We start from the raw sequence: 26,998 nt of genomic DNA, 5'->3' as shown, positions 1-26,998 counted from the left end.
CATCAGGGCTAAGATGAATACATTTTTTAAAAAATTGTCCATAAAATATGCAATTTCAGGTGATGTGATAAACTGATCAAATGAGGTCAGAGAAGATGTTTACAACAGTAAGCTCATTTCACCATGGTGCATCACATTTCATTAGGAGAATGAACTGTAAGTTAATGTGAAGGTTTTTTTTTTTAAAGGCACATTTTTAGCACATTTCTAGCTCTTTATGACAGAATTGGTGGGAACATGTACCCAGCATCCTCAGTGTAAATGACACCAAGGTCTCAGAGTTTTGACTGAATTTGGAGTGACTCTAATGAGTGATTCTTCACCTCTTGCAGATAATATTATGATCACCATTGAAGAAATATATGTAAATCTACTCATGTCAATAGCACAGAACACGTTAAACCAACATGGCCAAGATCCCAGCTAAGATGTATGTAAATCTAACTTTCCAGTGAGAAAAGAGGATTTTGTTTTCTACACATCACTTTTATAATCTGCATGTTACATCATTTTATTGAGGTCATATGATACTTATGCAAAGTGAAATATATAAAACAAAGATATTTATTTAGTCACTCCCTAACTTTTCAAAGATCTAATATTCTTGATGTATTGGGCACAATTTAAAATACCTTTCCTACAAAAGTTTCCTTACATTTTGGTATCTTTATTTTACAAAGCTGGACCAACAGTGGACAAAGAAATGACAGGTGAACAGCTCACATAAAACACATTTTAGGGCATACAGAAAAACTATAATACCAACAACCAGGTGATAACAGGTATCAGCCTGCCTAAACTCCAATATATGAGTGATACAGTAGATAGATTTAAGATTAATGTTAGTGAGAGTGAGTGTGTGTGATGGTCACCAAACCAACAGTGGCTAAACAAAATAACAACTTTCCACTTCTTCTTTGGACACTAGAAAACATTTATTTGACATGACTTTTATTACTGCATCATGTTTAAAAGGCACCTTTTGTAATGATGTCATTGAAAGTTAAAGGAGCAGCAGCGGGAGCAGGAGAAAGACGGGTGGTTTAGTCCGAGAGTGTCGGTATCTAACCACCGGGTAACGGGACTACAGTTGCTTGCTGCACATTTAACTATGAAAAGCTATGTTGATATTATATTGTTTTTATTGGCTAAGAGTCTGATCATTAAAACAGAAAAGAGTGACAGCAATATTCAACAGAAACATTTTTACATATTCAACTCATGTAGAAACAGTCGATTTCAGTTTCATGTGCACTCTGATGCATTCAGTTTATATTTAATATGGTGCAAATAATCTCTGTTTTTCTATCTAAATACATTCTTTATGGTGCAACACTGAGGGCATTGTTTAAAGTGGCGTAAAATAACTAAATACATTTACTCAAGTACTGCACTTGAGGTTCTTTTATCATTCCTCAGTATTTTACGCTTCACTACATTTCAAATATGTACAGCATGAAAATATTTTACAATTTACTCAGATACATTCAGCTACTATTTCTATACTTTACAGATAAAGAATTTGCAAAAAAAACATATAATCATTTTTTAAAATGATACTGAACTATGACATTAAATTGTGCTCCACCTCATATAGCTGTTACATTAAAATGATCATGCGTTAAACACCAGCATATTTCAATAACAGGATATTTATAATAATATAAGTCTCTGAAACGGACCATTCTGCCTAACAAGTACTTTAACTTTAATACTTTGAGTACAGTTTGTTGTTTCCCTTAAGCGAAAGCTTGTATAGAAGACTTTTTACTGCAGTAAAAACATAAAAACCTCTCAAACCTCTGATAGTTTGTTACAGTCAGTATTGACTCCTCTGGTGACATGGCAGACAACTGTGTCCTTTGTCCCATTGAACAAGAAACATTAGAACTTAATAACACAGCCTATTTCCAGAAATTAACTGTGTAATTTACATTGACCAGTACTTAAAGTATAATTCATATATTACTTCCTGTAAAATTCCCAAATGTTACTCACTTGTTCCACTGTACCTACATTTAAGTACCAGTTGGAATTGATAAAAGTATTTTATATGTATTGATTCATACAGCAACATAATGCTGTATATTCAGTGGAATTACACATTTACAAATCTTAAAATGTCCACAAATTATACCATAAATCACAATCTGTATTGTAATGTGTCACCGAAAAACATTTATACTTTAATGTGTTCTCACAGGATTTTTTTCCAGCAAAGGTGACAACAAGTGTTCAGGCTCACCCTCCTGTAATTAAAAAAATCATTCCAAACAACTGTTGTTTCGTCCTGTGTCTCCTCTCGTTCCTGTTGGACTGCGCACAACTTCTTCCAGCTCAGGCAGATCAGGTTAAAGTGAGGGTGACAGCAGATGTGACAAAAGTCTGTCTATAAGGCCGTGGAGAGACACACCTCACCCAGCTGATACTGAGCTTGTGTCTGAGATTCCTTCCTTTTGTCCTCGCCTTTGAAGTTGAGCTTGTGGAATTCACTTGTGATGGCTGACAGAGACTTCCCCTTGGTCTCAGGCAGAAACAAGCCGACATACAGAGCCGACAACAGGCAAACTGCTCCGAAAGGCACGAAGCAGTACTCGCTCAACTCGCTCTGTGATAGAGAAGACAACGGGAAGAAGCTGTCAGACTGTGTGTCAGTCTTAGCCAACACCAAACCAGGCTGTATGTTTCCCTGTATGCAAACATTTGCAGACTTTAAATTCCTAATGTTATAAAGATCACAGGACCCAGAGATGAAGCCTAAGAAGGACGTCCTCATCCTTTTTTCCCTCAATTTGAGCCTCTGACCCCTGGGGGCGCTATAGGGTGCCTTTAGTAGCCAAAATTACTTGTCACTGAATACCAGGCGAATACTTCGTTTTGTCTCATTGATAATGTTGTAGCTGTGTGTATACTGTGACTTAACATGCAATAATTGAAGAGATAACTGCTCTAAATGTATGTATGCTTGTTTAATGTCACGGCATGTTTGATAAATGTTTGGATGGGTGTATACAATGACAGATGCTGACAGCTGGATGGACGTAGTGTCAGACTGACCACTAGAAATGGAAAGATCATTCCAATGATGAAGAGGTTGATCCACATCATGGAGCCGGCGATCATGTAGGCCGCCGGCCGAGCGGTCTGATTGAAGATCTCTGTGGGCAGAACGCCGGTCACTCCAGCTGAAATGAGAAAAAAACATTTTGATCAGCGTAAGCTTCACTATCACATCCTTAGAAATAACAAAGCTCTTTGATACATTATACCATCAACATTATCAAAAACTAAAATGATCATAAAGTTGAATTAACTCCTCAACATTATAACCTCCATAGCTTTAAAGCAGGGTGTATTTTTTCTGACTGCATTAGTTTAAGCTGTGTGTGCATGTTAAACTGGCACCTGAGAGAGTATAACACCTGAAATCTTCTCTCAGGAGACAAAGTGAGTCTTTATGTAAATGGAAACAGCTGTTGAGATGAGCGGGGAACAGTCATGTTTATGGATTAATTGGATGTTAAATGGCCGTCAATGTCCAAAATCATATTTAGCACTTAAACAGCTGCTGTAAAGACTTCTGGGCGAGAAAAATAACTAAAACTGTTTGAACTTTCAAATCTAGCTATCTTATATCAAAAACAGAATGTATGTTTTCATTTCATTCATGTATCTTAAGCCGACATTTTGTGAGTCCCTTTGCGGTAAAAATGCAAATAGAGAAAATGATTCTCCATAAACTGACCTGGTCCCATGCCAAAGCTGAGAATGTAGGTGAAGATGCAGGCCATGCTCAGGTACGGCATCCAGGATACATAGTGCTGTTCACATGTGGGGAGGAAAGTTAAATATCTACAGAGCAACTCACAAGAAAGAGGCCACCAGATGCCACACCTTTTATATTTCATAATTTGACCAGATATTTGATGATAAGTATCTAAGTTTGTGTAACCAACTTAAAATGTGAACTCTTTAGTGCAAAGAAGAAGAAGAAGAAGAAGAAGAAGAAGAAGAAGAAGAAGAAGAAGAAGAAGAAGATCCAGTTGGGGAAATTCAATATTTTTACTCACAGGCCTGTAATCCAGTGTAATTAGATACATTATCTTCCTTTTACCTTTGCTCTCCAAAACTCAAACATTGTCTATTGTCTGAATGTTGACGCACGATGCCTCCTAGTGGACTCACTGACACACTGAAATGTGTTTTCCCCTGTTCTCACACTCCTCCTATTATGTACTTTGTACACAATGTTTTCATACATTTTAACATGCAGTAACATGGGTGGTAAAACCCACAGGCATGTTTTCTGAGACACAAAATTGCTTGGCTATTAATAACTGTGAGTTGTTGAAATCACAAACACTCTAATCCAAACAAGAACGTGTTCACTGTAGAAAACTCACATAATAATTACAGATAATAATTGATTTTCATCTTCATCAAAGATACATGCATGGTTTTTCATTGGAAAAGCCAAGTATGTAGGTCATATAAGAGGTTAATTATACCTCAAACGACAGAGCAATTGTAAAGACGACAGCCCAGACAGTCATGAGGATGAATCCTCCCATCAGCATGAACCTTCGGCCTTTACGTTCTATCAGCAGGTTCTGAAAAGATAAAAACAGCAATGTATGTCAGATACTATTCTTTTCAATACTGAATGATAACAAAAGATAACTAAAGTCCATAACAGTAACCGATGAACAAATGTGAAACTTCTGGTCAGTGAATAGCTATTACTAATGTGCTGCATAAATGAGCTTATGGTATATTTCCAGTCTTATGTCTGTGCAGTAAATATGTCACTGTAGCCAGCAGCTAGTTAGCTTAAATTTTATACAAAGACCTGAAAAGGGGAAGCAGCTAACCTGGCTGATTATCTGGACCAATATTCAGCTTTTAACTGATTATATCTGTATGATTTTTCTTTTAGATTACCTACTCATTTTAAAATGTGCTACTTTTGGCTGTGACAAATAACAGCCTATAAACACTGAATAATCAGAGTCTGCAAAGTAACTATTTACTAAATGTATCAAATTAATGGAGTGGAAAGGAAGTAAAAAAGTCGCAGAAAATGGAAATACTCAAGTTAATTACCTAAAAATTGTAAGAAAGAGCAGTTCTTGAATAAATACCTGAATATCAGTGTCTCGTTGATTTCTAATAACTGATATCATTATTTTTGTATAGGCCTACATTAAACAATTAGTATATAACCTATTAGTAAGTGGGCTGTAGAGGTGCCAGCGACAGATCTTGTTTCTCATTCAGAGAGAGCCAGACTAGCTGTTACCCCTGATTCCAGTCTTAATGCTAAGATATGCTAATCAGCTGCTGGTGGCAGCATCATATTTAAGGTATGGAGATGCAATATCCATTTTCTTGCCTTGTTAATGAAGTGGATAAGAGTTTTCTCCCAAAACGTCAAAACATATTGCAAATATAACATCTTCCTTCTCAAGTGACAAAATATTGTCAATATAAAAATATTCAGGAATGTCTTATTACTCTTGTTAGCAGTTAGCTACAGAACTTTTTCATATCTGTTTATCTAAGGTAAACTGTTCCTATGTGTGAGTGTAACATCATATACACAAGTGATAAAAATGCAAAACCTATTGTACAGTACAGTACATTAGCCTGTTCTAAGTCCTCAGTCTGTGTTAAAGCTTTCAGAAAACAACAGTCTCTCTCTGCTTCTAGCTGCTTACGTAAGGTGTTTTAGTGTCAGATACTTACACACATAATACATGCTGTGAACTCACATGTACCAGTGCCAATTGTAATATACTGGATCTGGTCATCGGATATTCCAGCCTCTTTGAAAACATACGATGCGTAGAAGTAAATCTAAAAGACAAAGAACATAGAAAGACATTAGATAACTGCAGAGCATCATTACAAGTTCCTCAAGTGTTCATAAGCCGATTAAGCCAGCATTTGGGACAAAGAGTAACTATGTTAATACCCAGTCCCAGCCATAAAACTGCCAAGCATGTGGTTAAAAGCCCTGAAATACAGTCAGCATTTTCTAACGGAGAAGGAAACCTGTTGCAGCTCTTGAAACCAGTTTCGAGAGCTGCAACAGGCAGATTCTAACAATATGATGTCTTCACTCATCACTGATGCTGCTTCAACACCAGTTTACATTATTAATATAACCTGCAGGAACACTGAAAAACCCACAACACAATCTGCTGATGGACCATCTCAAATTTCTAATCAACCTCCTGATGGAGCCGAGAGCAGAAAGAACATGACACTGTAGCTCAGTATCAGTAACATGGATCCTTGTGGGTTATGTAACAATATTTCCTACGGAGACACAGATCACACTGTTAAAGTCTCCCGATGTTCCAAGCTCTTGTTACCGAGTCGTTCCCACAGAGCTGCATTGCACTGCTGATGATCATGACGGTGATGAGCTGCCAGCGCACCGAGCGGTCAGCGAACAGCTCCCAGGGTTGACGAGGCCTCATGCCTTTAGTATCAGCCTGTTCCTGCAGGATCTCATCCAGCTCGCTGCTCTGGACCTCACAGCCCCGCAGCCGCCTCAGAGCTGACAGGAAAAAAACACAACTTAGATGAGGAGTTTTTTGTTTCTGTCATTCTCTGCCTAAAATCTATTATGCTGTATGCTTCGTATAGATTTCAGTGTGCTGAGCTGACAATAGTTGTTCAATGACATACTTGTATAGCAGTGTACGAATACTGCATTCAAACTCCTATTCAAGTAAAAATACAGTACATTTTAATAAAATGCACCCAAAGGACAAATGAATACAGTGAAGCCAATTTTAAAGGACAATTCCACCAATTTTACACATTCTGTGTTTACAGGCCTGAAAAAAGGATTATAAAGCTGCATACATTGCATGCAGTGATGTCAGGATGCAGTCTGACAGATTATATGCAGCTTCCTCTAAAGCCACAGAGGACTTTCTACTACTTTCTTCACATATGCAGTTGTACTCACCAAGACCTGTACACAGAAAATAATGTGTAAAATTGGTGGAGTTAGCCTTTAACCACCTTTTCACACACTCTAGTAGTATAGGTCTTTGGCTACCAACCGAGTAGTCAGGTCCCCCCAAAGGAAACCCAGATATATCTGATGAGTTGTGAGTTAAATAATGGGAGAACAACATAAAAAAACAAATCTTTTTGAAATGCTTACAAACTCAAAGAAATCTGAAACACGACTACTCACTGATACTTTGTTGGGAGCAGCTGGTTTAATCTTTAACAATGTGTTTCACTTCATAAGCTTATCACATGTTTCTCCATGTAAGATCTTTCAGTAAATAAGTGCAGCTGGTAGACACACGTTATAAAGTAAAAAAAAAAAACATTTCCCTCAGAAAAGTAGTTGAGTGGAAGTAGCATAAAATGTGGAATACCCATATGTCAAATGTTACTTTCCACTGTTGTTTGACATATTACAGTACGCACATTTAATACAAGCCTCCTTGTCCCCACGGTCGATGAGCAGGTATCTGGGGCTCTCTGGGAACCATGGCAGGGTGAGGAGCTGAATGAAGCCAGGAATGGCATTACTGGCAAGAAGATAGTGCCAACACGGCTCGCTGCCCAAAATCTCTCTTAAAACAGAAAATCCAGAGCGTTACTGTGGATACATAATCTACGACCCACATTGTTCTTGTTTTGCAGTAAGGGATTGGCCCATTTGGACAGAAACTTGTCAGAGAGTGTCCACACCTTAGTCCAACCACCTGTCCTAACACGACACCAAATGATGTGAAAACAGCTGATGACAAGGAGATCGCCCCTCTTAAGTGCTTCGGTGCACTTTCTCCAAAATACATTGGCTGCACATTCATGCTGATCCCTGCAAAACACACAACAAAGAGTCTTCAATGTCTCCGTTTAGTTCAGTTCTCACTGTAATCCACTACAGGCGACATGAATATACCACACGTGAGACTAAATGACATACCGGAATTTATTCCAATCAGCACACGTGAGATAATGATCATCTCAAAAGACTTGGCAGCTCTACTTGTCAGAGCTAAGAGTGCACCGGACATGAGGAAAATGTTGTTCAACAACAAGCACTTCTTTCTAGGACAAAAAAAGAGGACAATGTTAATAGATTGCAGACAATGGTCAGAGACAGTTCAAGTTAAAAAAATTACAGACTCTGAGACCTTCTGTTTGGTGGTTGTATTTATTGTATTAAAATCCCCAAACCAGCAATAAACAGATTCAAGCATCAAGCATTAATCTGTAAATTTAAAGCAGGATTAATCTTTTTCCTCTGATGCCACAGAGATCCACTGGTGTCCTAACAACTTCTAAAAAATGTGTTGTAATAATGACATTTCCAGCCCCGTCGGCAGATTAAAATGTGGGCACTTTCTGCAAGCCTCTGATACGTTCACATTCTTAGGCTACATAGCATATTGACACTTCAATAACACGTGTCATATCGCGTTCACATTAATTGTTTGTTGTGGAAGTGATGGTGGTGCAGTAGCTGGGCGATACAGCTTAAGACTTTGAACTTTTAGGGAGACCTCAGGAAAATCTCCCGCCATGCTTGTGGCGACCAAAGGAGGTATTTAAAGCTGAAACATTTTATAACCACAACCAAATGGTGTTTGTGCCTCGAACTAACCACACCATGAGCACAGTGCTGTCATGACATAAAATAGAAAACTGAACCTAAAAATACATCAGTGGATATTTTCTATATTATGATGAACATGAGCACTGTAGTTTATTTAAACTCAATCCCACATACACCGTCCTGCAAAGAGCATGGATTAATGTGTTGTTGGTTTTGGTCTGTGACAGTAACTGAAGTGTGATTGTGTGTTTCTCGGATGATCAAGGCTCAGTCCCGGGACATATACTGTCTACACGTGACAGCAGAAGTAAATAATACATTCCAGATAGACAATATGCTGCAATCATTCACATTAATAAAGAATCTCTTCATTTATTCATTCACACGTGCAGGCTGATCATTCACTCTTTACAATGCATTCATACATTTACATACGTTGGTATCTTATATTACCTCCCGAAGCGTATGGTCATAGGTCCTGCGATAATGGCCCCTACTAAGCCCCCCAACGAGAAGATGGAGACAATGATTGTCCAGACCAGAGTCACCTGGTAATCCTCCAGCTGGATGTCCCAGCGCTCCAGGAACGTCTCATTGATGAAAGTTTGAATGAACTGTGAGAAAAGACGAGATAGTTGACCTTTGAAATCTCACTGACTTAACTAAACACACACACGTAAACAGATCAGTGGTTAAAGCTGACACTCATTACCCCTGCCAACAGAGTTTGTGATATCTTTATGCTTGTCCATGATTATCACATCATAACAAATGATGTTTTATCACAAAATAAATCTTTGCTATCTAGAGGTAACATAAAGATTGGCTTGTGATCTTGAGATAACCACATTTAAACATTTACAATTGGATGCGTTCTGAGACAGACTTACTAATCACAGCCTTAAAGTGAAACTCTCGCCAAAATGCAACCTAGGGTCTTTTTGTGAATGTAACCGAGTCACTTGTTTGTTTAAAAGCATAATTACGATGAAAGTGCACTTTTTTTAAGATTGACTGTATTTTCATATTCGGGTCAAAATCATTTTCAGTGGGCAATTTTAGGGTAGCATCAAAATCACTATTTTTAAAGCACTTGCTCGTAGTCTCACCAGGGTCTCTACACATGAACACGAGCATTGAGAACATTGTTTGTGTACACAGAGTTTACTAAAAATAAAGTTTTTGAACATCTCACATTACGTCGCCGCCGTCTTGCCAGTCGAGAGTGCGACATAACATGGAGGAGACTTAAGGTGGAACACTACTCTCTTCCTGCAAAAACTATCCATGCAAAGTCTCACATGACTTTTCCGGCTTTTGATTTTAGTATTATTTCTTATATGAGGCTCCTTTTTCAACTTCAATGTATGTATTGTTTTTTGGGTTCGACTAGCGAGATGGCGGCGAGCGGTAAAACAACTGCTAACGTGAGTTGTTCAAAAACGTTCTTGTGTAGAGACCCTGGTGATACTACAAGCAAAGTTTCATGTTGTGTCAAGCCCTCTTAGTGTTTTAAAAATAGTACTGCCCCTAGCACTCCATTGAAAATGATTTTGACCCGAAAAGGAAAATACGGTCAATGTTAAAAGTGGAGCTTTCGTCGTAATTATGCTTTTAAACAAGAGTTTGGCTCGGGTACAATCCCAAAAAGACTTTAGGTTGCATTTTGGCAACAGTTTCACTTTAATCTGGTTTGTGCCAAGTCACACACCCACAGACAAGCATTGTACACAAATCACACTATTGAAGGATTGTGTTAAACCTAGAATTCAGTCAGCATCTATTCAAACCCATGTAAATGGAAGGTCAGGTGAAGCTTCGCAGTCCACAAAGCATTTCTGGATTTCCACAGCAAAAGAGCTTTGCAGCGTTCTCCGAAACAACTGAAGTAGATGGGGACTTGTTTTAAAATCCTCTATTCCAAGTCACAAGAAGCCCTGAGATCCAAATTGATTTAAAAAGACGTTATTTACACCTTTACCATGCAGATGAGCTCAGTTATCCACTTCAGACGGGCTGTGCACAAATACTTTTAGCTTAGCTGCTACAGTTCAGATTTGGGCTTTAAAAAGGGCATAAATAACATCTTCACTGGGCTTTCTGAGGTTTGGATCATATAGAATGAACCGTATATTTAAAACAATAACTTAAGTTGTTAAGTGTTGAGTGTTGCAACTCTGTTTTGCTGTGAAGCTCCAGAGGTGTTTTGTTAGCTTTTGTTCAGCTGACCTTCCATCGGCACAGGGGTGAGTAGATAATGACCTGAATTTCCGTTTTTTGGGGGGCAAATTTATCCTTTAAGCTTCATCTATATTAATTTGCCACACTGCAAGGAGTCAGTGCACCATTTGTTCACTCACCCTGCAGAACATTATCACCTCTGTCAGTAACCACATACAGGACTGTGTCTGAATTCATATACAACACTACAGTGGGAAACCTGCTACATACACAAACTTACAACTGTGGGAGAGTTCATGATGGCGAGGTTATACCCATACTGAAGAGTTCCTCCGATGGCTGCAGAAGCAACCATCAGCACCAACGTCAGAGGACTGCTCTGCTAATACAAACAGGTAGATAGACAGACAGACAGACAGACAGACAATCAGACAGAGGCAGAAATATGTTACTCCTTATCTTAAGGTATCAAGTGACCAACTAATTAGCTAAAATGTCATGTCATGTCATTGTCCGAACCGCTTATCCCTTTCCATGGGGTTGCGGGTGACCTTCCAATCACTAGTCGACCTGCTCTACCCACTGAGCTACAGCCGCCCCTTAGCTAAAATGACCATTTGAAATTGTAAACACTGTCTTAAGTCCCATTTATCCCAAGTCTGAATGAGGGATTTGTCTTTTTTCCCTGGGTTGTATATGCCCCTCTAACAAAAAAGGCAACCCCAACCTGGCCCCCCTATTAAAACTGCCTAGAACCGCCACTGGTTGAAAAATCAGCATTCTTTCTAAATCTGGCATATTTACATTGTAATTTTTTTTTTATACTGATACTGATATTCATTAAGGTGCTCTGTCCTAATCAATCAAACAAATGAATACATATTTAACTTAAAACCAACTTTACCACATGCAGTTGCAGAGATGTCATGCAGGATAACACGTGCAATATCTGGATTAAATTCAAATAAGCTTAATGTTCAAGATACATTACTGCCAAAGCTAACTAACACATTAGTGAATTACTACATTTTACACCAAGAAACTTAATAGATGATCGCATAATAGCAATTGGTATTGGCATTTGACGTCTTGGGAATGAAACAATAAACTATCTTTTTGGTGCGTTAATGAACAGCTCGAACATAATCCTACTGATTTAACCTTTAGCTTTGCACAGAAATAGCCGGTAGAGATGTCCTTCAGAGGGATAGTTTTGACTTTTATACCTTGAGTACTTTACAGAATCTGTATTTTCTTACGTTTCGTTAACTAAAAGAGTATTTTTAGTCTGGATTTCTACTTTAACTGAGTAAATGACACAATAATATGACAATATGAGACCTTCAAAACATTACCTAATATCAAACGTCTGTCAGAATTAAGTTTTTATCGAGGGTACAAATAAATAAAAAGGAGTTAAACTGTGAGATAAAGTGCTGTGTGAGGTGTAAAGCGCCCATTTACCTTTTGTGCACCACCACGCGACATTCTTACTCGAAGAAGTTGATGTGTGTGATGAAGTCCGACAGAGGAGCCCACAGGTCAGCCCACCTCCCCAACACCGGTCCTCTACATACAGCACGAGACCGAGGACGCGCGTGAAGCGTGCGTGTGCCTGCGTAAGGCCTCCTCTCATTGGCTGCAGTTTTGCAACCGACAAGTAACCGAGTAGTGAGATGACGTCTGACTCGTATAGAGCCACAGCAATGATTCACGGCGGCGACTTGTTCCGCCGCAGGGTCTCAGACAGACAGACTGTCTCAGGTGAAGAATTAAGAACAACATCGAGGAGTGACGTTCGGGGACCAGGAGGTGTGGTTTCACTTCGTTTATACACCTTTAGTTCAAACACTGGTAACATTTTATAATAACCATCATGTGTTCTTTCTTTATTTTCTTTCGCAAAAAACATTATAACGACCATCTGGTCAAGGTGCACTATGTCGTTTTGGGGAACACGTTTTTACCAGAGGAGAACGATATATGCCTAAAGAAACGAAATAAGTCTTTGTTTTTATGTCTGAATAAACAAACTGACCTTAAAGGACAACACAATTTCATACCGTTCAAATTTGTTTATATGTGACGGACCCTGCCACCTTTCTAGCTTCAAACAGTGTTCTGAGGGCCTTAATTTTCTTCTGAGAACAGCTTGTTTATTCAGTTATGGAAAAGGTAAATATTTACGTGTTTCTATTATTAACTCATTCATTCCTATTGTGAATATTCTTCTCCAAAACTACACTGTGCCCCTTTAATAAATGGGAAATGTATAACTAGTTCAGCCTTAGTTAATTGTTATTTCACTGTTAACAGTAACATGTTTTATGAAACATTTATGAGGCAAGTGTTCATTGTAAAGTTGCTATTGATGTTTATAAACCTTTACAATTGCCTAATAAATGGTTTATTAAGCATTTCATTGTTTCTTAACAGTGAAATAACTTTTAAGTTTAACTAATTATACATGTATTAAGTAAGTTATTTTTCAATTGTTTTAAGTAAGTAAATATCTCAGGAATATTTGAGTGAGTTTTCAGAGCTGAGCTTATTTGTTTTCATTTGAAAATCAAATGTCCTCTGTACTTGATGGCAGGACTTTGTACTTGTGTTTTTTTGTCACTTTTTTTCAGTAGACAGCTCTATGACGTAGGCAGAGAGAACTCTTAATACAATCATTTAGTGAGATTCAGACAAACACTGATCAGGCATAACATTATGACTATCACAGCTGGCTCTAGGCCACGACAAACAATAGAGATGCACCGTTTCAAAGGAATAACAAAAACATATTTATTTAACTCAATAGCAAAGATAAATCAATGAACACAATGACATGAGGTGTGAGAGTCAGTAAGATCAGTGGTGTAGGATTCACATGCATGGTAAATATGGTGTGTGTGGATGTTGTATGGTGCATAAAAGAAAACCAAAAGAACTGAAGTTTAAGGCTGCCGTGTTACCTGGGAAGGCAGGTGTCTATCTGCAAGGCAAAAAGAGAGAGAGACACAATGAATGAGAACCTGCTTATATAGCTAACCAGATCACCAGGCCCAGGTGACCTCCTGCCAACCAGCAACCCACTGCAGACCCCACTGGCAAACACCAACAGGGGTCACCACAGTGACCACCTGCCTAATATTGTGTTGGTCCCACTTTTGCTGCCAAAACAGCCCTGACCCATCGAGGCATGGACTCCACGAGGCCCCTGAAGGTGTGCTGTGGTATGATGAGTCGTCTAGCCATCACAATTTGGCCCTCATCAAACTCGATCAAATCCTTATGCTTGCCCATTTTTCCTGCTTCTAACACATCAACTTTAGGACAACATGTCCTCTTGCTGCCTAATACTGTATATCCCACCAACTAACAGGTGCCATGATGAAGAGATAATCAGTGTTATTCACTTCACCTGTCAGTGGTCATAATGTTATGCCTGCTTATATTTGGTGTTGTATTTTACTGGATGATTCCAGTGGAACTTTCCATGTCCATACTCAGCCTTTCAATGTTTCACAATTGAGAACAAGTAAGTCCTGTTGTTCACTACAGTGGACGTGTTGTAAAATTTGAATTTAGTTAATTTTTTTTTCTTTGCAATATGTTTTTTACATTAAATTTATGTAAAAAAAAATAGTAATTAAAACAATTCATTTTTCCTGGGTCTCAAAAAATCAATGATGTGTAATTTATACCATCCATCTCTTATGGGAAAGCACTGACTGTGCTCAAATTACAAGGAAATGCTTACATTCAAGTTTATTGTTTCCTCATTTACTGACCCCTAGGTTTCCCCATGTGAAAATGTGACCCCATGTGTCAGTTTGTGTTAATTTGTATGCACCTTTATTCAGGAATATGTCCTGTTAGTTGGGTGGCAACGAGATATCAGCTTATGATATTTTCAAAATCATGACCATGGTATCATGGTTTTATCTTTTCAGTGACTCCTTATCAGAATGTTCTGACAGACATGAAACTTCATATTAACTTATATAAATATATTTTAATAACATCAATATGGTAGAATTCAATACTATAGAAAGGCAAAGAGACCTCAAAAAGAGCTACCAGAAAGTGTGCAATAAATATCATGTGTATAGAGCAAACAATTGCTATATATATATATATATATATATATATATATATATATATATATATATATATATATATATATATATATATATATATATATATATATATATATATATACATACACACTATATATATACACACACACACACACATATACATATATATATATATATATATATATATACAGTCGTCCTCAAAATTATTCATACCCTTGTTAATTTTGTGATTTTTTTATTTTTGCGATGAAACTAATGCATTTTTGTCACGTTTGTTTATGAATTATATGTGACCAACAAGTGAAAGAACGACAACAATACACAATTCAAGAAACTCTTAAATTCATGGGTATTTTATTGTCGGATTACCAAAAAATGCCATGTTCAAAATTATTCATACCCCTGGCAATATCTCAACAAAAATGTCCCAAATGTGTTCATCTTTGTCCCAAAGTTATTTCATGATGTCTCATTGGAATGAATACCTTTTTTGTTGACCAAATGTTAAACAAGGTTAAAAAAATAGCATCTTTCCAGAAGAGTATAAATAGTGGGAAAGTGTTCAGGTCATTGTTAATCTCTGGTCATCATGGTAAAGAAGAAGGAGCTCAGTGAGGACCTGCGTCAGCATCTTGTGCAGGCCCACAGTGAAGGAAAGGGTTACAAGGCCATTTCCAAGCAGTATGGTGTCCCTGTCTCAACCGTCCAGAGCATCATCAACAAGCACAAGAGGTTCAACACTGTCAAAAACCTCAGTGGGCGTGGCCGAAAGTGTAAGGTGTCCCCCAAACTTGCCAGGAGAATCTGCTGAGAGGTCAACACCAACCCACGGACCACAACCAAGGCCCTAATTCAAACCCTTGAGCAGACAGGGACAAAGGTGTCACGGTCCACCATTGAGCGAGTTTTGCACAGAGGAGGTCTCCATGGACGTAAACCTCGGAAGACGCCGCTGCTCAGGAAAAAACATCTGGTAGCTCGCCTGGCCTTTTGTAGAGGTCATCTGAAGCAAGATCCCAGCTTTTGGTCAACCATCCTGTGGTCTGATGAGACAAAACTGGAGTTATTTGGCCATATGGATACCCAGTATGTCTGGAGGAAGAAAGGAGAAGCCTATAGACCAAAGAACACTGTGCCCACTGTCAAGTATGGTGGTGGAAGCATAATGCTGTGGGGATGTTTCTCTTCCAGTGGCACAGGCAATCTCATCAAGGTCCAAGGTATCATGAAAAAGGAGGATTATATCAGGATACTTGATGAAAATGTCAAGGAATCTGCTGAAAAACTCAAGCTTGGCCAAAACTGGATGTACCAGCAAGACAATGATCCTAAACACACCGCCAAGGTAGTCAAGAAATGGTTCAAGGACAATGACATCAGTGTCCTGGAATGGCCAAGTCAAAGTCCTGACCTCAATCCAATTGAGAATTTGTGGCATCACTTGAAGACCAGAGTGATGGCGAGGAAACCAACCAACCTGACCCAGCTTGAGGCATTCGCCAAGGAAGAGTGGGCCAACATCCCACAGGAGACGTGCAAGAAGCTTGTGGACACGTACAAGAATCGTCTGGAAGCAGTCATAAAGAATAAAGGCTATGCCATTGACTATTAAATAAAGACGATGGACTAGGGTATGAATAATTTTGAACATGGCATTTTTTTTGGACTCCGTTAATAAAATACCCCAGAAATGATTTTTTAAAATTATTTTATATTGTTGTCATTCTTTCAATTGTTGGTCACATGAAGCTAAAACACAAATTTGAAAACAAGCATTTATTTCATCACTAAATGAAAAAATCACAAGAATCAGCAAGGGTATGAATAATTTTGAGGACGACTGTATATATATATAAAAGATCCACCAGGACAACTTCTTGATGACAACTTGTCAATGTCCAGCAGATGGAGCTGCTTTGAAATGTTGTTCACTGTTGCGCATCTCTGCACTGCACATTTCCTCTCCAACAATTCACCCGGCTAAACAAAAAATGTAGTTAGTGTAATAAGAGCTTAAATTTTAAACAAAATGACAGAAAAAATGTATTCTTTCATGCATTATTGTTAATAGGAGGTTATTTCATGATTTAAGTGATCAGTCAACAGGTTTAGATGCATTCTATCTTAAGTTGACTGCTGAGCACATTCACATCCCCTTTGAACAACCTTACTTGTTTCTGCAGCACATGATTATCAGCTGAGAAAAGATGTAAGCAAAATGTTTAATCTGAATCCAGAGGCTACTGATAAAGATGAAAATGAGACACATTTTGGAAAGACAGGATGATACCTATATGATTGAGTGTAAAAGGAACAGTCTGCACAGTATCCTGTTTGTATGTGTCTGAATGAGCTCACTGCAGCACTTTCCTGGAGAGTCTGGCAACTATCACCAACCTAATAAAAGACATAGTGACACTGTTGACAAAAGGTCAGAGAATCACTGAAAACATTAGGAATAATCCTTTGGAGTCCTTTAATATCCACACCGAGCCCAGTGGGAATCCAGCCAATTGCATCTCGCTCTGGACCAAACTGTTGGACAGATGAATGAACAGACGGAGCAGCAGAGCTATTCTTATGCCCTGCTGAACAAAACATCTTTTATTCATATTAAAATCCGGAGATGAAGAGGACCTCTATAATAAATGCCTTTTTTTTAGGAGAATAAGAATCACCTTTATTTTTACAGGGTTACTTACATTTTGAGAAAAACAGTCAAAATTGCAAAAGAAAGTCAAGGAAACTTACTTACATATACAGTTACTTCCATTTTATCCACTATATACTTCTACTCTACTACATCTCAAAGGCAAATATTGTACTTCTAACTCCACCACATTTGTCTGGCAGCTTCAGTTATCTGTTACTTTTCAGATTACAGTTTTTCTTACCCTTCCTGTCAAGGAAAAAACATTCATCTCAGAATTTGATTTCATTTTTCATTTTTCTGATATACTGAAGGATAAATTGTTCCTTTATTTCTTCAGAAAATTCTCCTGCGTCTTAAGACAAACTCCAGCTTTGTTTGATTTGCTGGAAAATCGACCTCACAAAGCTGAATTAGCCTTATTTCTAAACTCATGGAAAGTTGACTTTTTAGAGATTGGATGTGGTTGCAACAGGCAGCGATGCCACAGATATATGATGAACCTATAGCATATGATGCATTGCTGTATGCTGCAGAATGGGGAGTAATGAAAATGATGCTGAACTTAAAGTCAGCAAGTAAAGTCAAGTCAAAAGTCAGGTGAAGCCTTGATGTCTACTAATCATTTCTAGAGCTGCACAGCAAAAACAGCGCTGCATCCTGCTCCTGAACGACTGGAGTAGATGGGGACTTGTTTTAAGAAGAATCATCTTAATTTAATCACGTTATAAAATGCACAACATGGTGAAACTGGTGCTCTGTGTTTAACCCATCCTGAGGGAGCAGTGGGCGCGGGGGACCAACTTGACCAAAGGCAAGCCAGTGCCTTTGGTCAACTGACTGGAGAATCAACCTATTTGTGCATGTTTTTGATGGTGGGGGAAACCTGAGCACCCTGGGGAAACCCACGCAGCTTTGAACCCAAGACCTTATTACTGTAAAGCTCCATCATCTCCTCCCCCGTAATCCAAGTCTCCAGAAGCCCTGGAATCCCAGATTGATTTGAGATTTGAGACTTGATCCCAGATTTTGCACCCTCGATGGGTAACTAGTGAAGATTTCCAGCTTTGAAAAGGGTGGAAATAACATCTTTTAAAATATATTTGGGATCTCAGGGTTTCCGAAAACATGGATTACGCCAAATGATCTGTACGGAGCCGTTTAATGTTTTTATTTCAGTTGCTATTGTAAGTCCCCATCTACCTCATTTGTTTAGGAGAATACTGCAAAACTGTTTTGCTGTTAAACTTCAGAAATGTTGCGTGGACTACACACCTTCACCTGACTTCCATCCACTTGAGGGTGAGCAGATAATGAATGCATTCACATTTTTGGGTGAACCTATAACACGGACCATTTCAAAGCAGAGTTACTTCTATTTGACATACTAAAGGAACGAGAAATACAATTACAAGAGAAGACGCCTGATATTGAGGTCATAATGAGACGACACCCTCCTCCTCCTCCTCCTCCTCCTCCTCTTCCTCCTCTGTCTCTAATTGGTCAGCCTCTGACAGGATTACACGAGTTTCCTCAATTGAACACAGTGAAGTTAAACGCTCGGACATCCTGCTGGAAGGCTCCTGCTGCTGACTGACTGAAATAAAAAAGGAAAAAAGGACTTTTTTCAGCGCCCGAAGCGGATCAGATGAGTGTAAATGACAGCGGTGTGCAGGTCTGTGATCCCGGGACTGAATGTTTCCTGACGGTGTGTGCTGCTGCTGCTCGCCCTGCAGCCTGCAACACTAATGACTAATGTGCTGTCTCAACACACGGCCGCGTTTCACTGAAGCTGCCCGTCACTGACCGTCGTTCAGACCGCAAGTCGTCATGATGACTCGGATCTTCTGGGATACAATTTTCCTCATAAGCGGTGAGTGGATCATTTTGAGGGAAAATTTGCATTTTCATTTCACGTAAATGATGTGATAAGTGATAAAAGTCAACAGTTGAATCCGAATCGTCAGTGGTGTCCCCAATTAATGCAATTATTTAATGTTGATTCACTTGGTGTCCTGCATTGAGAATCAGTGCCAAACCCGAATTTTCTAACATTTTTATCCGTGACACCCAGTTGCAAAAGTTGTCTACCTTTTAAATTAATTGGCAGCTTAAAAAAAAAAGAAGATTAATTGGTTTGAGTAAGTTTCTTTTTTTTTTAATGAAGAAATAATGTCAAACTTTCCTGATTTAAGTTTCTTAAATGTGAATGTTTTCTGGTGATCGACTCCTCTGTGTCCTCAAACTGAACATTTTTGAAGCTGTGAATGAAACAAGACATTTGAGGACATCACATCAAACAAATGGACATGTTTCAACAACTGACTGAGAAAAAAAATGAAATGACTGAAAAACAAGTGTTAGTTGCAGCCCTTGTTGGACTGATCCTTCTGCAATCAGTGGTGTTACGCAATATATTCAAACTCACTTGGGTGTGTCGTTTTGATTCATTTATGTGCTCTACATTATTGTGGTGAGATAACAGACTGTCTCTCATGTCTCTATAATTGTTTTCTTCAACAAACCACCTTCTGGAGTTTACCAGCTGTTTCTTTTTTTTTTTCTTTTTTAGTCTCTAGCAGCGATTGCGTGTCTTCACATGGACCTGCTTTATTTATAGAGCTTTGGTCTCATCCTTTTAGTGGATGCTTGACCCTGTTACTATTGTTGGGTGGTAGTTACTCAATGAAGCATCGATATCACATTGAAGACCAGGTCACATGGTCATAGCTGTGTAGGGGCAGAGTACTGGGGATCGTGTATTGTTCATCATATAGTATGATGTGAAACACCTAGTTTTCTTTGGGGGGGGAATCACAATAGAGTAACATATATTTCTTATATTCCTATAGGTGCTTTTAGTATGTCTGTGGTACTCAATGGTGAGTTAACAGTGGACTTTTTGGTGTTCTAGTTATTAGGGATTTGTTGTGATTTAGTTTTTTTTTTTCCACATCAAAACTTCATCATATGTCAGCAGTGTTTTAATATCCTCCCCGCAGGTTCCCTCTTCACATTCGGAGCAGGGCCGAGCAATTCGACAATCATTGAAGCCAGCATCTCCATCGACACAAACTCCACCGCTACTCGAACTGCAACATCCAGTAGCAGAAGCACACTGACCACACCTCCAGTTAAAAGTAAGTTTCAGCACAGTCATGTTTTGTGAAACGGCAAAAGAAGGTTGAAGGTCATTGCTAAGAACCTGTATTGCTTTATCTGATATAATATTCTTTGAAGGGGACGTCTTTTTCATGCACAAGAACATATAAAACACTGAAGGAAAGGGGAAAAAAAAATAAAAAGCATAACATGCCTCCTGGAAGAAATTTGCTTTTATTTCTATATATTTTATTTTTATTGCATCAGGAGCACATCATATGCTAACAGTGGTTTATTTTCCTCTCTGCAGGTTCCCTCTTTACATTAGGAGTGGGGCCAAGTGACTCAATAATCACTGAAGCCAACATCTCCATCGACACAAACTCCACCGCTCCTCCAAACGCATTGGCAAGTGTTTCTGCAGCAACGACACCAACTATTTCAACTACTACAACTACTATCATTCCTCCAGTTAAAAGTAAGTACAGTCATCATATCTCCAGATTAGGGAAAAAGGACAATACCAACATTTTTTGTCATGATTACTATGTGCAACATATTTGCGATTCAAGATATTATGGCAATAATCATCAAATAACGCTTAAAGATTTAAAAACACAATAAGAACTTAAAACAAAACAGCCTATCACAAGAGTAACCACTAACTGCTGCTAACTGTATCTGCTCTTAGCTAGTTAGCTCATTTAGCAATGCAGTTACTGATCCGGAGCTTGAAATAACGTGAGTGTTTCTGTTGTTTACATGGCGAGCATGCTAACTTCATCAAAAGTCTCTGCAACAAAATACTTACACATAACATCAAAACAGACATTTTTGTACAATTTGTACATAATGCGCTTTTAGAATTAAAACTAAAATTGCACTTACACACTCTGGAATCACTAACATATTAACAACTCAACTTTAACAATATTTTTTGTTGTATCGCACATCTTTTTTGTGATAAACAATCAATCAAAGAATCTTTAGTAAGTATTCATCAATCATAAGGTCTTCCTTTAACTTGTTTTTGTGCGGTACACAATGTACAAGCCCGGCGTTCAGACGTTTAGGCTTAGGCTATTCAAAATAGATCAGAAAACCAATATAGGACTGTACGTCAGCGAGCTAGACGGCTTTTTCGAGTCATTCACGTACCGATATATTCATGATAATCCAGATAATAAAAAAATCCCCACGATTATTGTGTGGAATTTTTCTTTTTTTTAATGTATCAATCCAATGTAATAAAATCTCTTTTCATCCCACTCCTGGTCTTGACAAGTGAAGTGATTTTGAGCCATTTCAAGCAAACACTCACGGTATTTAATTTTAAAACTGTCCGATTGTTCTCGCTGCAGCCTGTGATCCACTCTCACTGCAGCGTTGCTTTCACATAGAGAATTGCAGTGCATCAACACATGCAGACAGTGTGGCGCTCACTGATAATTGATCCTCTTAGCGTGAGTGAGGGCAGCAGTTGTGGTACATTAAAGATTATGAACAGCACATATGAGCAGTGTATGCAGACGTTTCATACAAAAAGAAGATGCACGTACGATATTGAATCATCAGCTGAAAAGCGCCTCATGTGGCCCGAAGGCTGTTTTCTGTTTCAAAGTTTATCTCGTCCGACTGCCAAAATCACATGGAAAGAGAGAGGGGTTGGTAGGCAGATGCCTCAGGGACAACGGAGGGCTTTCACAGAGTCTGAAAGAAGGAGACAATACATGTAGGCTGCAATCCAAAAGCCCATTTACCGTTGGAATGGAGTGTGTGACGAAGGCTGTAATGCAAGCTATCTGTCTGGATGTTCATCCTCCTTCCCACCCTGAATGCAACACTGTGCATCTGTTTCAGCCACTCGGGGAAACACTGACTTTTGTTTGAGTCAGTTATGTAGGAATTTGTCTGACTGTACGGCTAAACGTGTGAGAAATGCCCCGTTCTGTCTGGGTTTTCATTTAATTAGATATTTTGGTGAAAACTGAGTAGTGGCTTGAAGGGTTTAATTTCTGCGAAAGAACAAGAGTTCCTGCAGGGGTGTGCTCTCTCCTGCTTCCTAATGTCGGCTGATGGACAGAGGTTTTTGTTTCGCAGTGTCTCACTGTGACTTTTCGAGACTCTAGACACTAATAGTCCCTCCCAGGTACAGCGAGAGATGTAAGCCACCACAAATCCACACGCAACTGGTAACAAAAGGCTTCAGTCGACCGTTGGTGGCGTGGGTGTCAGCTTTAGGATTTAGTACATGCTGTTGTTTCAGGTCTCTGCAGGCTTAGGCTATTTTTAGATTTATGATATTCACCTGCGTCCTGGTGCCTGTTCTAACTAAATGAACTTGGATCATGTTTTGAAACTGTCATTTTAGGGTTGAATTCATGCCCTGGAGGACTTCTAAAGGTCATAGTTAGCAGTAGATGTCAGTGGAGGCCACTTTTTCCCTACTGGTCATCCAACAGTGGGAAATATTAGGGTTAGGGTGTTTTATGGTCCTGGCAAAAGTATAAAACATATCCTAAACTTTAAAAATCCACATACACTATCTCTTCTTCCATCCTCACAGAGTTCGTGGCAGCGGCTGTTCGCTCTCATTTTGATGATTGTCCGGACTCGCACCGCCATTTCTGCTTCCATGGCACGTGTCGCTTCCTGATATTAGAGGAGACGCCAGCATGCGTGTAAGTTGTTCTTGTCTTAAAGATTAATATCATCAGTTTTGCATTTAAGTGTTTAAACGTCTTGGGGAGTACTACTGCACATGACAAATAAAATAATATAAAGCCTTTTGTGGCTCCAGAAGAAGTTGCATGTAACTTGATCAATTGCCTTGTGGGTAATGTAGGCACCAGGTTTTGAAAAGCAGTCTACTGGTCAGATATTGCACTCCTATAACACTGTTGCACTCATTATGGACAGTTTAAAAAGGAATAATCAAAATCATTATGGCAGAATCATTTCTGACAACAGATAATGAGTCTCTGGGTTTTAGAATACTCATTTTATGAGTGGTGATGGTAATGGTGAGAATTTCATATTATAGATAATAACGTTACATATCTTTATTTTAAATAGTGGCTTAAGTTAATTTGCAGTGTCTGAGTATAATGATCCCCATCTGAATTTTTGGACTGTGTATCGCTAGATCTTTTATTTATTTTCAATCTGCAGCTGGAAACATTAACTCTTCAGGTATTTGACATCCACTTAATTGGACGGATGTTAGCAAAAGAAAACGTTCCCTTGTCAGCTCATGAAACTGATCTGAGCTGCTGTTTTTGTTTTAAATCATCTGCATGTGTACCTGATGTGATTTTTTCTGCCTCGTTGCAGGTGTCATCCGGGCTTTGTCGGGATGAGGTGTGAGCATGCAGACCTGCTCGCTGTAGTTGCGACTAATCACAGAAAACAGACGGTTGCCACGGTGCTGGTGTTGTGTGTGATTGGGTGTGTTCTCATCATGGTGTTGTGCACACTGTTACAGTAAGTGATACGCTTGGCATATCTTATATTTCATGGTGTTGTTTTCACCGAGATCATTGCTGATGAACTCTATAGTGTTTGGGAAAGCAACCATGTGGTCACAGTTTTCCTTTCAAGGAATAAGATAATGAATGTCAGAAGGATTTTGAAGATTTTGAATCTTTCCTCATGCAGTTGCTGGTGGAGGCAGGACTGTCGCAGGCGGAGACATGCACTTCACTACGTCCCAGAGAAGCACGGAGCATCCTGCCATCCTTCTGAGAGTGGTACACTTTTTATTTCTTCTATCAGCTGCTGGGGATGTTAATAACTGATGAATACATTTGAAACACTCTCTGCTACTTTTTTTTGCTACTCAACACAAAAGCAAGACTTGCACAATTCTCATTTCCCATGATTCATCTTCATGAGAAGTCTGTCTGTTTTTACATAATTTTGTATGATTTAACGGTTCTTGGACGTGGGAGTAATCATTCTTGATCATTTCATCAAACACAGCTGGGCCATCTTCGGTTGTGATGAAATTCACTCGTATTTGTTCACAGCAAAATATATTACACAAAAATTAAAATGTCACATTGTCAGTTTTTGCCAATATTGTGCAGCCCTGGTTTAATCAGCTGGCCACTGTAGTTGTTAGCAAATGTAACTCAAACACGATTGAATAGTGCATGTGTTGGGGAGTATTATCAGCTGTGGAATAATCTACATCTTGTGCACTAGTGAGCATTTCCAGCAGCAGGATGGTAGAATAGAATAGAATAGATCTTTATTGTCATTGTACATTGTACAACAAAATTGCAAAGCAAACCCGTTATTTGTGCAAATTATAGATAAAAAAACATAAGAAAAACATAAGAACATTGATATTAGGATAAAATAAATAGAAAACATAAATAGCAAGCACACAGCTCACATTCACCATGTCATAGTCATGAGATTATTGGTGTTTGTGGGATTGACTCAAAATAGACTACAGTGCCCAGTGATTGTAATGGTGTCATGATTTTCGATTTCATATTGAAAATTGATCAAAATAAGCTTTGCGGTATGCAATAGCAGAACATAGTATAGCCGTTAGTGCTGAAAAATCAAATTGAAATCGTAACACCTCTAGTAATGAAGGAAAATGTCATCCAGCGTAACGTGTAGCTGATTGTTAGCACATAGGAATAAGCCAAGTCTTTTGCTGCACAGACAGCACTTGTATGTAGTAATCCTTCAAAGAGATTTTGCGAGCATACAGGAAACAAGATAACTTTCATGATTATTTCCTTTTCAGTGGTTTGAGAAGACATCTCGCTGGAACATGAGCTGTTTTCGCCACGGCGTGTTTAGTTTTTCCTCATCATGTCTGGCCAACACACTCGGAGGATCGGCTCAAGGTCCCACGCACGTGTTCACATCAAAATTCTTGGCCAAGGAAGAAGAAGCTTCATCTTCGGCGTGGCTTAGGAGGGCCTGCTTGATGTGGGAGGTTAAACGTTCCGTGACATTTCTTTTTTTTTTTTGGCACTGACTGGGACTTGTGACCTGCAGCACCGCAGGAACGTGTTTACTTGACCCTTTGATTCTGTGGAAACAGCCACAGATTTACAACAAACTGTTGGATTGTGGATGAGACACGGAAGAGCTCCGTGTGTCCTGATTACTGTTTATGGCCGGCATCAAGGACATGAGAAATGATCTGCTAGGCCGTCAATCATCCAGCGCGGATGTGTTTACTTTGGGACAGCAAGAATTCATTTACTGAAGGCGGAATAATTCCTATTTTTGTCTTTTAACAACTTTGCGCACTTTTCATCAGAACTCAAGCACAGAGGACATTTTAAAGAAAAGGTGGTGGGGGAAACTGATGCTTTAAAGAAGTTTTAGTATCTGTTTTTAAAGAAGGAACTCACTTCACCTGACAGGAGTAGGAATTGTTAAATAGTCTGACTGCTGATGGATTTGAAAAACCCTGGACTTCAATCAGTCTGTAATTATACACAAAGCTTGCAACTCAAAACAGTTCCAATTTGGTTCAATATGGACAGTTTGTCTCCAGTATTTCTACTGAAGCTGAAATATTTGTCAGTTTTATTTTTTATTCCTGAGCTTTACTTGAACACGTCAGAGGTTTTTGGATTTCGCAAGCTATAACTGCATCGACACACGCCACATTATTCCACGTTACTGCAGATTGGTGCACTTTTCCGCAAGCTTGCTTACTGATCACTTACTGTACAATGTAGTCACTCGGAGAAAAGTGTCCACATAATGAGAGATGCCAAATACACTTGTTGCTAACTTTGCCTGAATGAGCACTGAAGGGAAGAGGCACGCGGTTTGTACATGTCCTTTAAAGCATGCATGCACTTAAATCACAGCTTTTTATTTCTAAACACACAGAATACTTTTTTTTAAAAATTTCAACAGTGATGTGTTAAAGCATTGCCTCTGCTTTGAATTTAAATACTTTTAAAGAGAGAAAAGCCTCTGGAGATTAATTTAAAACAAAATATTTAAGATTTTCTTTCAAAAATTTAAATGATAATTTGGTGAAGGAATACAAACTGACTCAATGTAAAAGTGTGCACGCGCTTTGTGTGTGCCGTAAAATGAATGTGATGGTACTGATATACCAGGAGACCCTAAGAGGATGATTTGTTGTCTTTGTTTACAGTACGTGGTTGATATTTACATACAGAATATGTGTTTGTTCTTGCAGCATTCTACGTGTAAATATCAAAACCAACGTGGAAATATTCGGTGTATATACACGCTGTCGACACATTAACCCTTTACTTTGTCTGATTTATGTTGTCACAGTTGGAAAGCCTCTGTTACCTACATTTGTTTTCCAATGAAATGAATTAAAAATGCAATTGTGTGTGTGTGTGTGTGTGGATATTT

At 38.7% G+C, this 26,998-nt stretch overlaps 2 protein-coding genes across 4 annotated transcripts; one reads left to right on the top strand and one right to left on the bottom strand.

The window, feature by feature from the left end:
• Window positions 1–661: 661 nt before the first annotated feature.
• On the bottom strand, window positions 662–12,534 carry slc2a11a (solute carrier family 2 member 11a). 2 transcript variants are annotated; one of them, XM_037099640.1, is made up of 12 exons: window positions 12,242–12,534; window positions 11,058–11,159; window positions 9,050–9,210; window positions 7,964–8,088; window positions 7,726–7,855; window positions 7,459–7,607; window positions 6,378–6,565; window positions 5,746–5,856; window positions 4,509–4,610; window positions 3,746–3,821; window positions 3,058–3,185; window positions 662–2,608 (listed from the first exon to the last, which is right to left on the bottom strand). In XM_037099640.1, exons 1-12 carry the CDS (start codon window positions 12,263–12,265, stop codon window positions 2,390–2,392), a joined length of 1,515 nt encoding a protein of 504 aa, XP_036955535.1. In that variant the 5' UTR covers window positions 12,266–12,534; the 3' UTR covers window positions 662–2,389. The 2 variants fall into 2 exon arrangements, with proteins under 2 accessions (XP_036955535.1, XP_036955536.1); XM_037099641.1 differs by having other exon boundaries at window positions 11,058–11,156.
• A 6,479-nt stretch (window positions 12,535–19,013) lies between these two features.
• tgfa (transforming growth factor, alpha) lies at window positions 19,014–26,977 on the top strand. 2 transcript variants are annotated; one of them, XM_037101429.1, is made up of 8 exons: window positions 19,014–19,391; window positions 20,371–20,400; window positions 20,521–20,658; window positions 20,931–21,098; window positions 23,187–23,301; window positions 23,954–24,103; window positions 24,278–24,369; window positions 25,386–26,977. In XM_037101429.1, exons 1-8 carry the CDS (start codon window positions 19,349–19,351, stop codon window positions 25,391–25,393), a joined length of 744 nt encoding a protein of 247 aa, XP_036957324.1. In that variant the 5' UTR covers window positions 19,014–19,348; the 3' UTR covers window positions 25,394–26,977. The 2 variants fall into 2 exon arrangements, with proteins under 2 accessions (XP_036957324.1, XP_036957325.1); XM_037101430.1 differs by lacking the exon at window positions 20,371–20,400 and having other exon boundaries at window positions 19,018–19,391.
• The last annotated feature ends 21 nt before the right edge of the window (window positions 26,978–26,998 follow it).

This window comes from Acanthopagrus latus, chromosome 6 (genome assembly GCF_904848185.1).
Source record: "Acanthopagrus latus isolate v.2019 chromosome 6, fAcaLat1.1, whole genome shotgun sequence".
Taxonomy (NCBI): Eukaryota; Metazoa; Chordata; class Actinopteri; order Spariformes; family Sparidae; genus Acanthopagrus; species Acanthopagrus latus.
This window is presented reverse-complemented; position numbering and strand designations above follow the sequence as displayed.

Excerpts from the sequence above, each read along its gene's own strand:
- slc2a11a (XM_037099640.1), bottom strand. The coding sequence starts at position 12,265 with ATGTCGCGTGGTGGTGCACAAAAG. Across the intron at positions 7,856-7,963 it reads GCTGATTGGAATAAATTCCG|GGATCAGCATGAATGTGCAG; the intron begins GTATGTCATTTA and ends TGTGTTTTGCAG. Across the intron at positions 3,822-4,508 it reads CAATTGCTCTGTCGTTTGAG|CACTATGTATCCTGGATGCC; the intron begins GTATAATTAACC and ends ACATGTGAACAG.
- tgfa (XM_037101429.1), top strand. The coding sequence starts at position 19,349 with ATGATGACTCGGATCTTCTGGGATACAATTTTCCTCATAAGCG. Across the intron at positions 19,392-20,370 it reads TACAATTTTCCTCATAAGCG|GTGCTTTTAGTATGTCTGTG; the intron begins GTGAGTGGATCA and ends ATATTCCTATAG. Across the intron at positions 23,302-23,953 it reads GAGGAGACGCCAGCATGCGT|GTGTCATCCGGGCTTTGTCG; the intron begins GTAAGTTGTTCT and ends GCCTCGTTGCAG.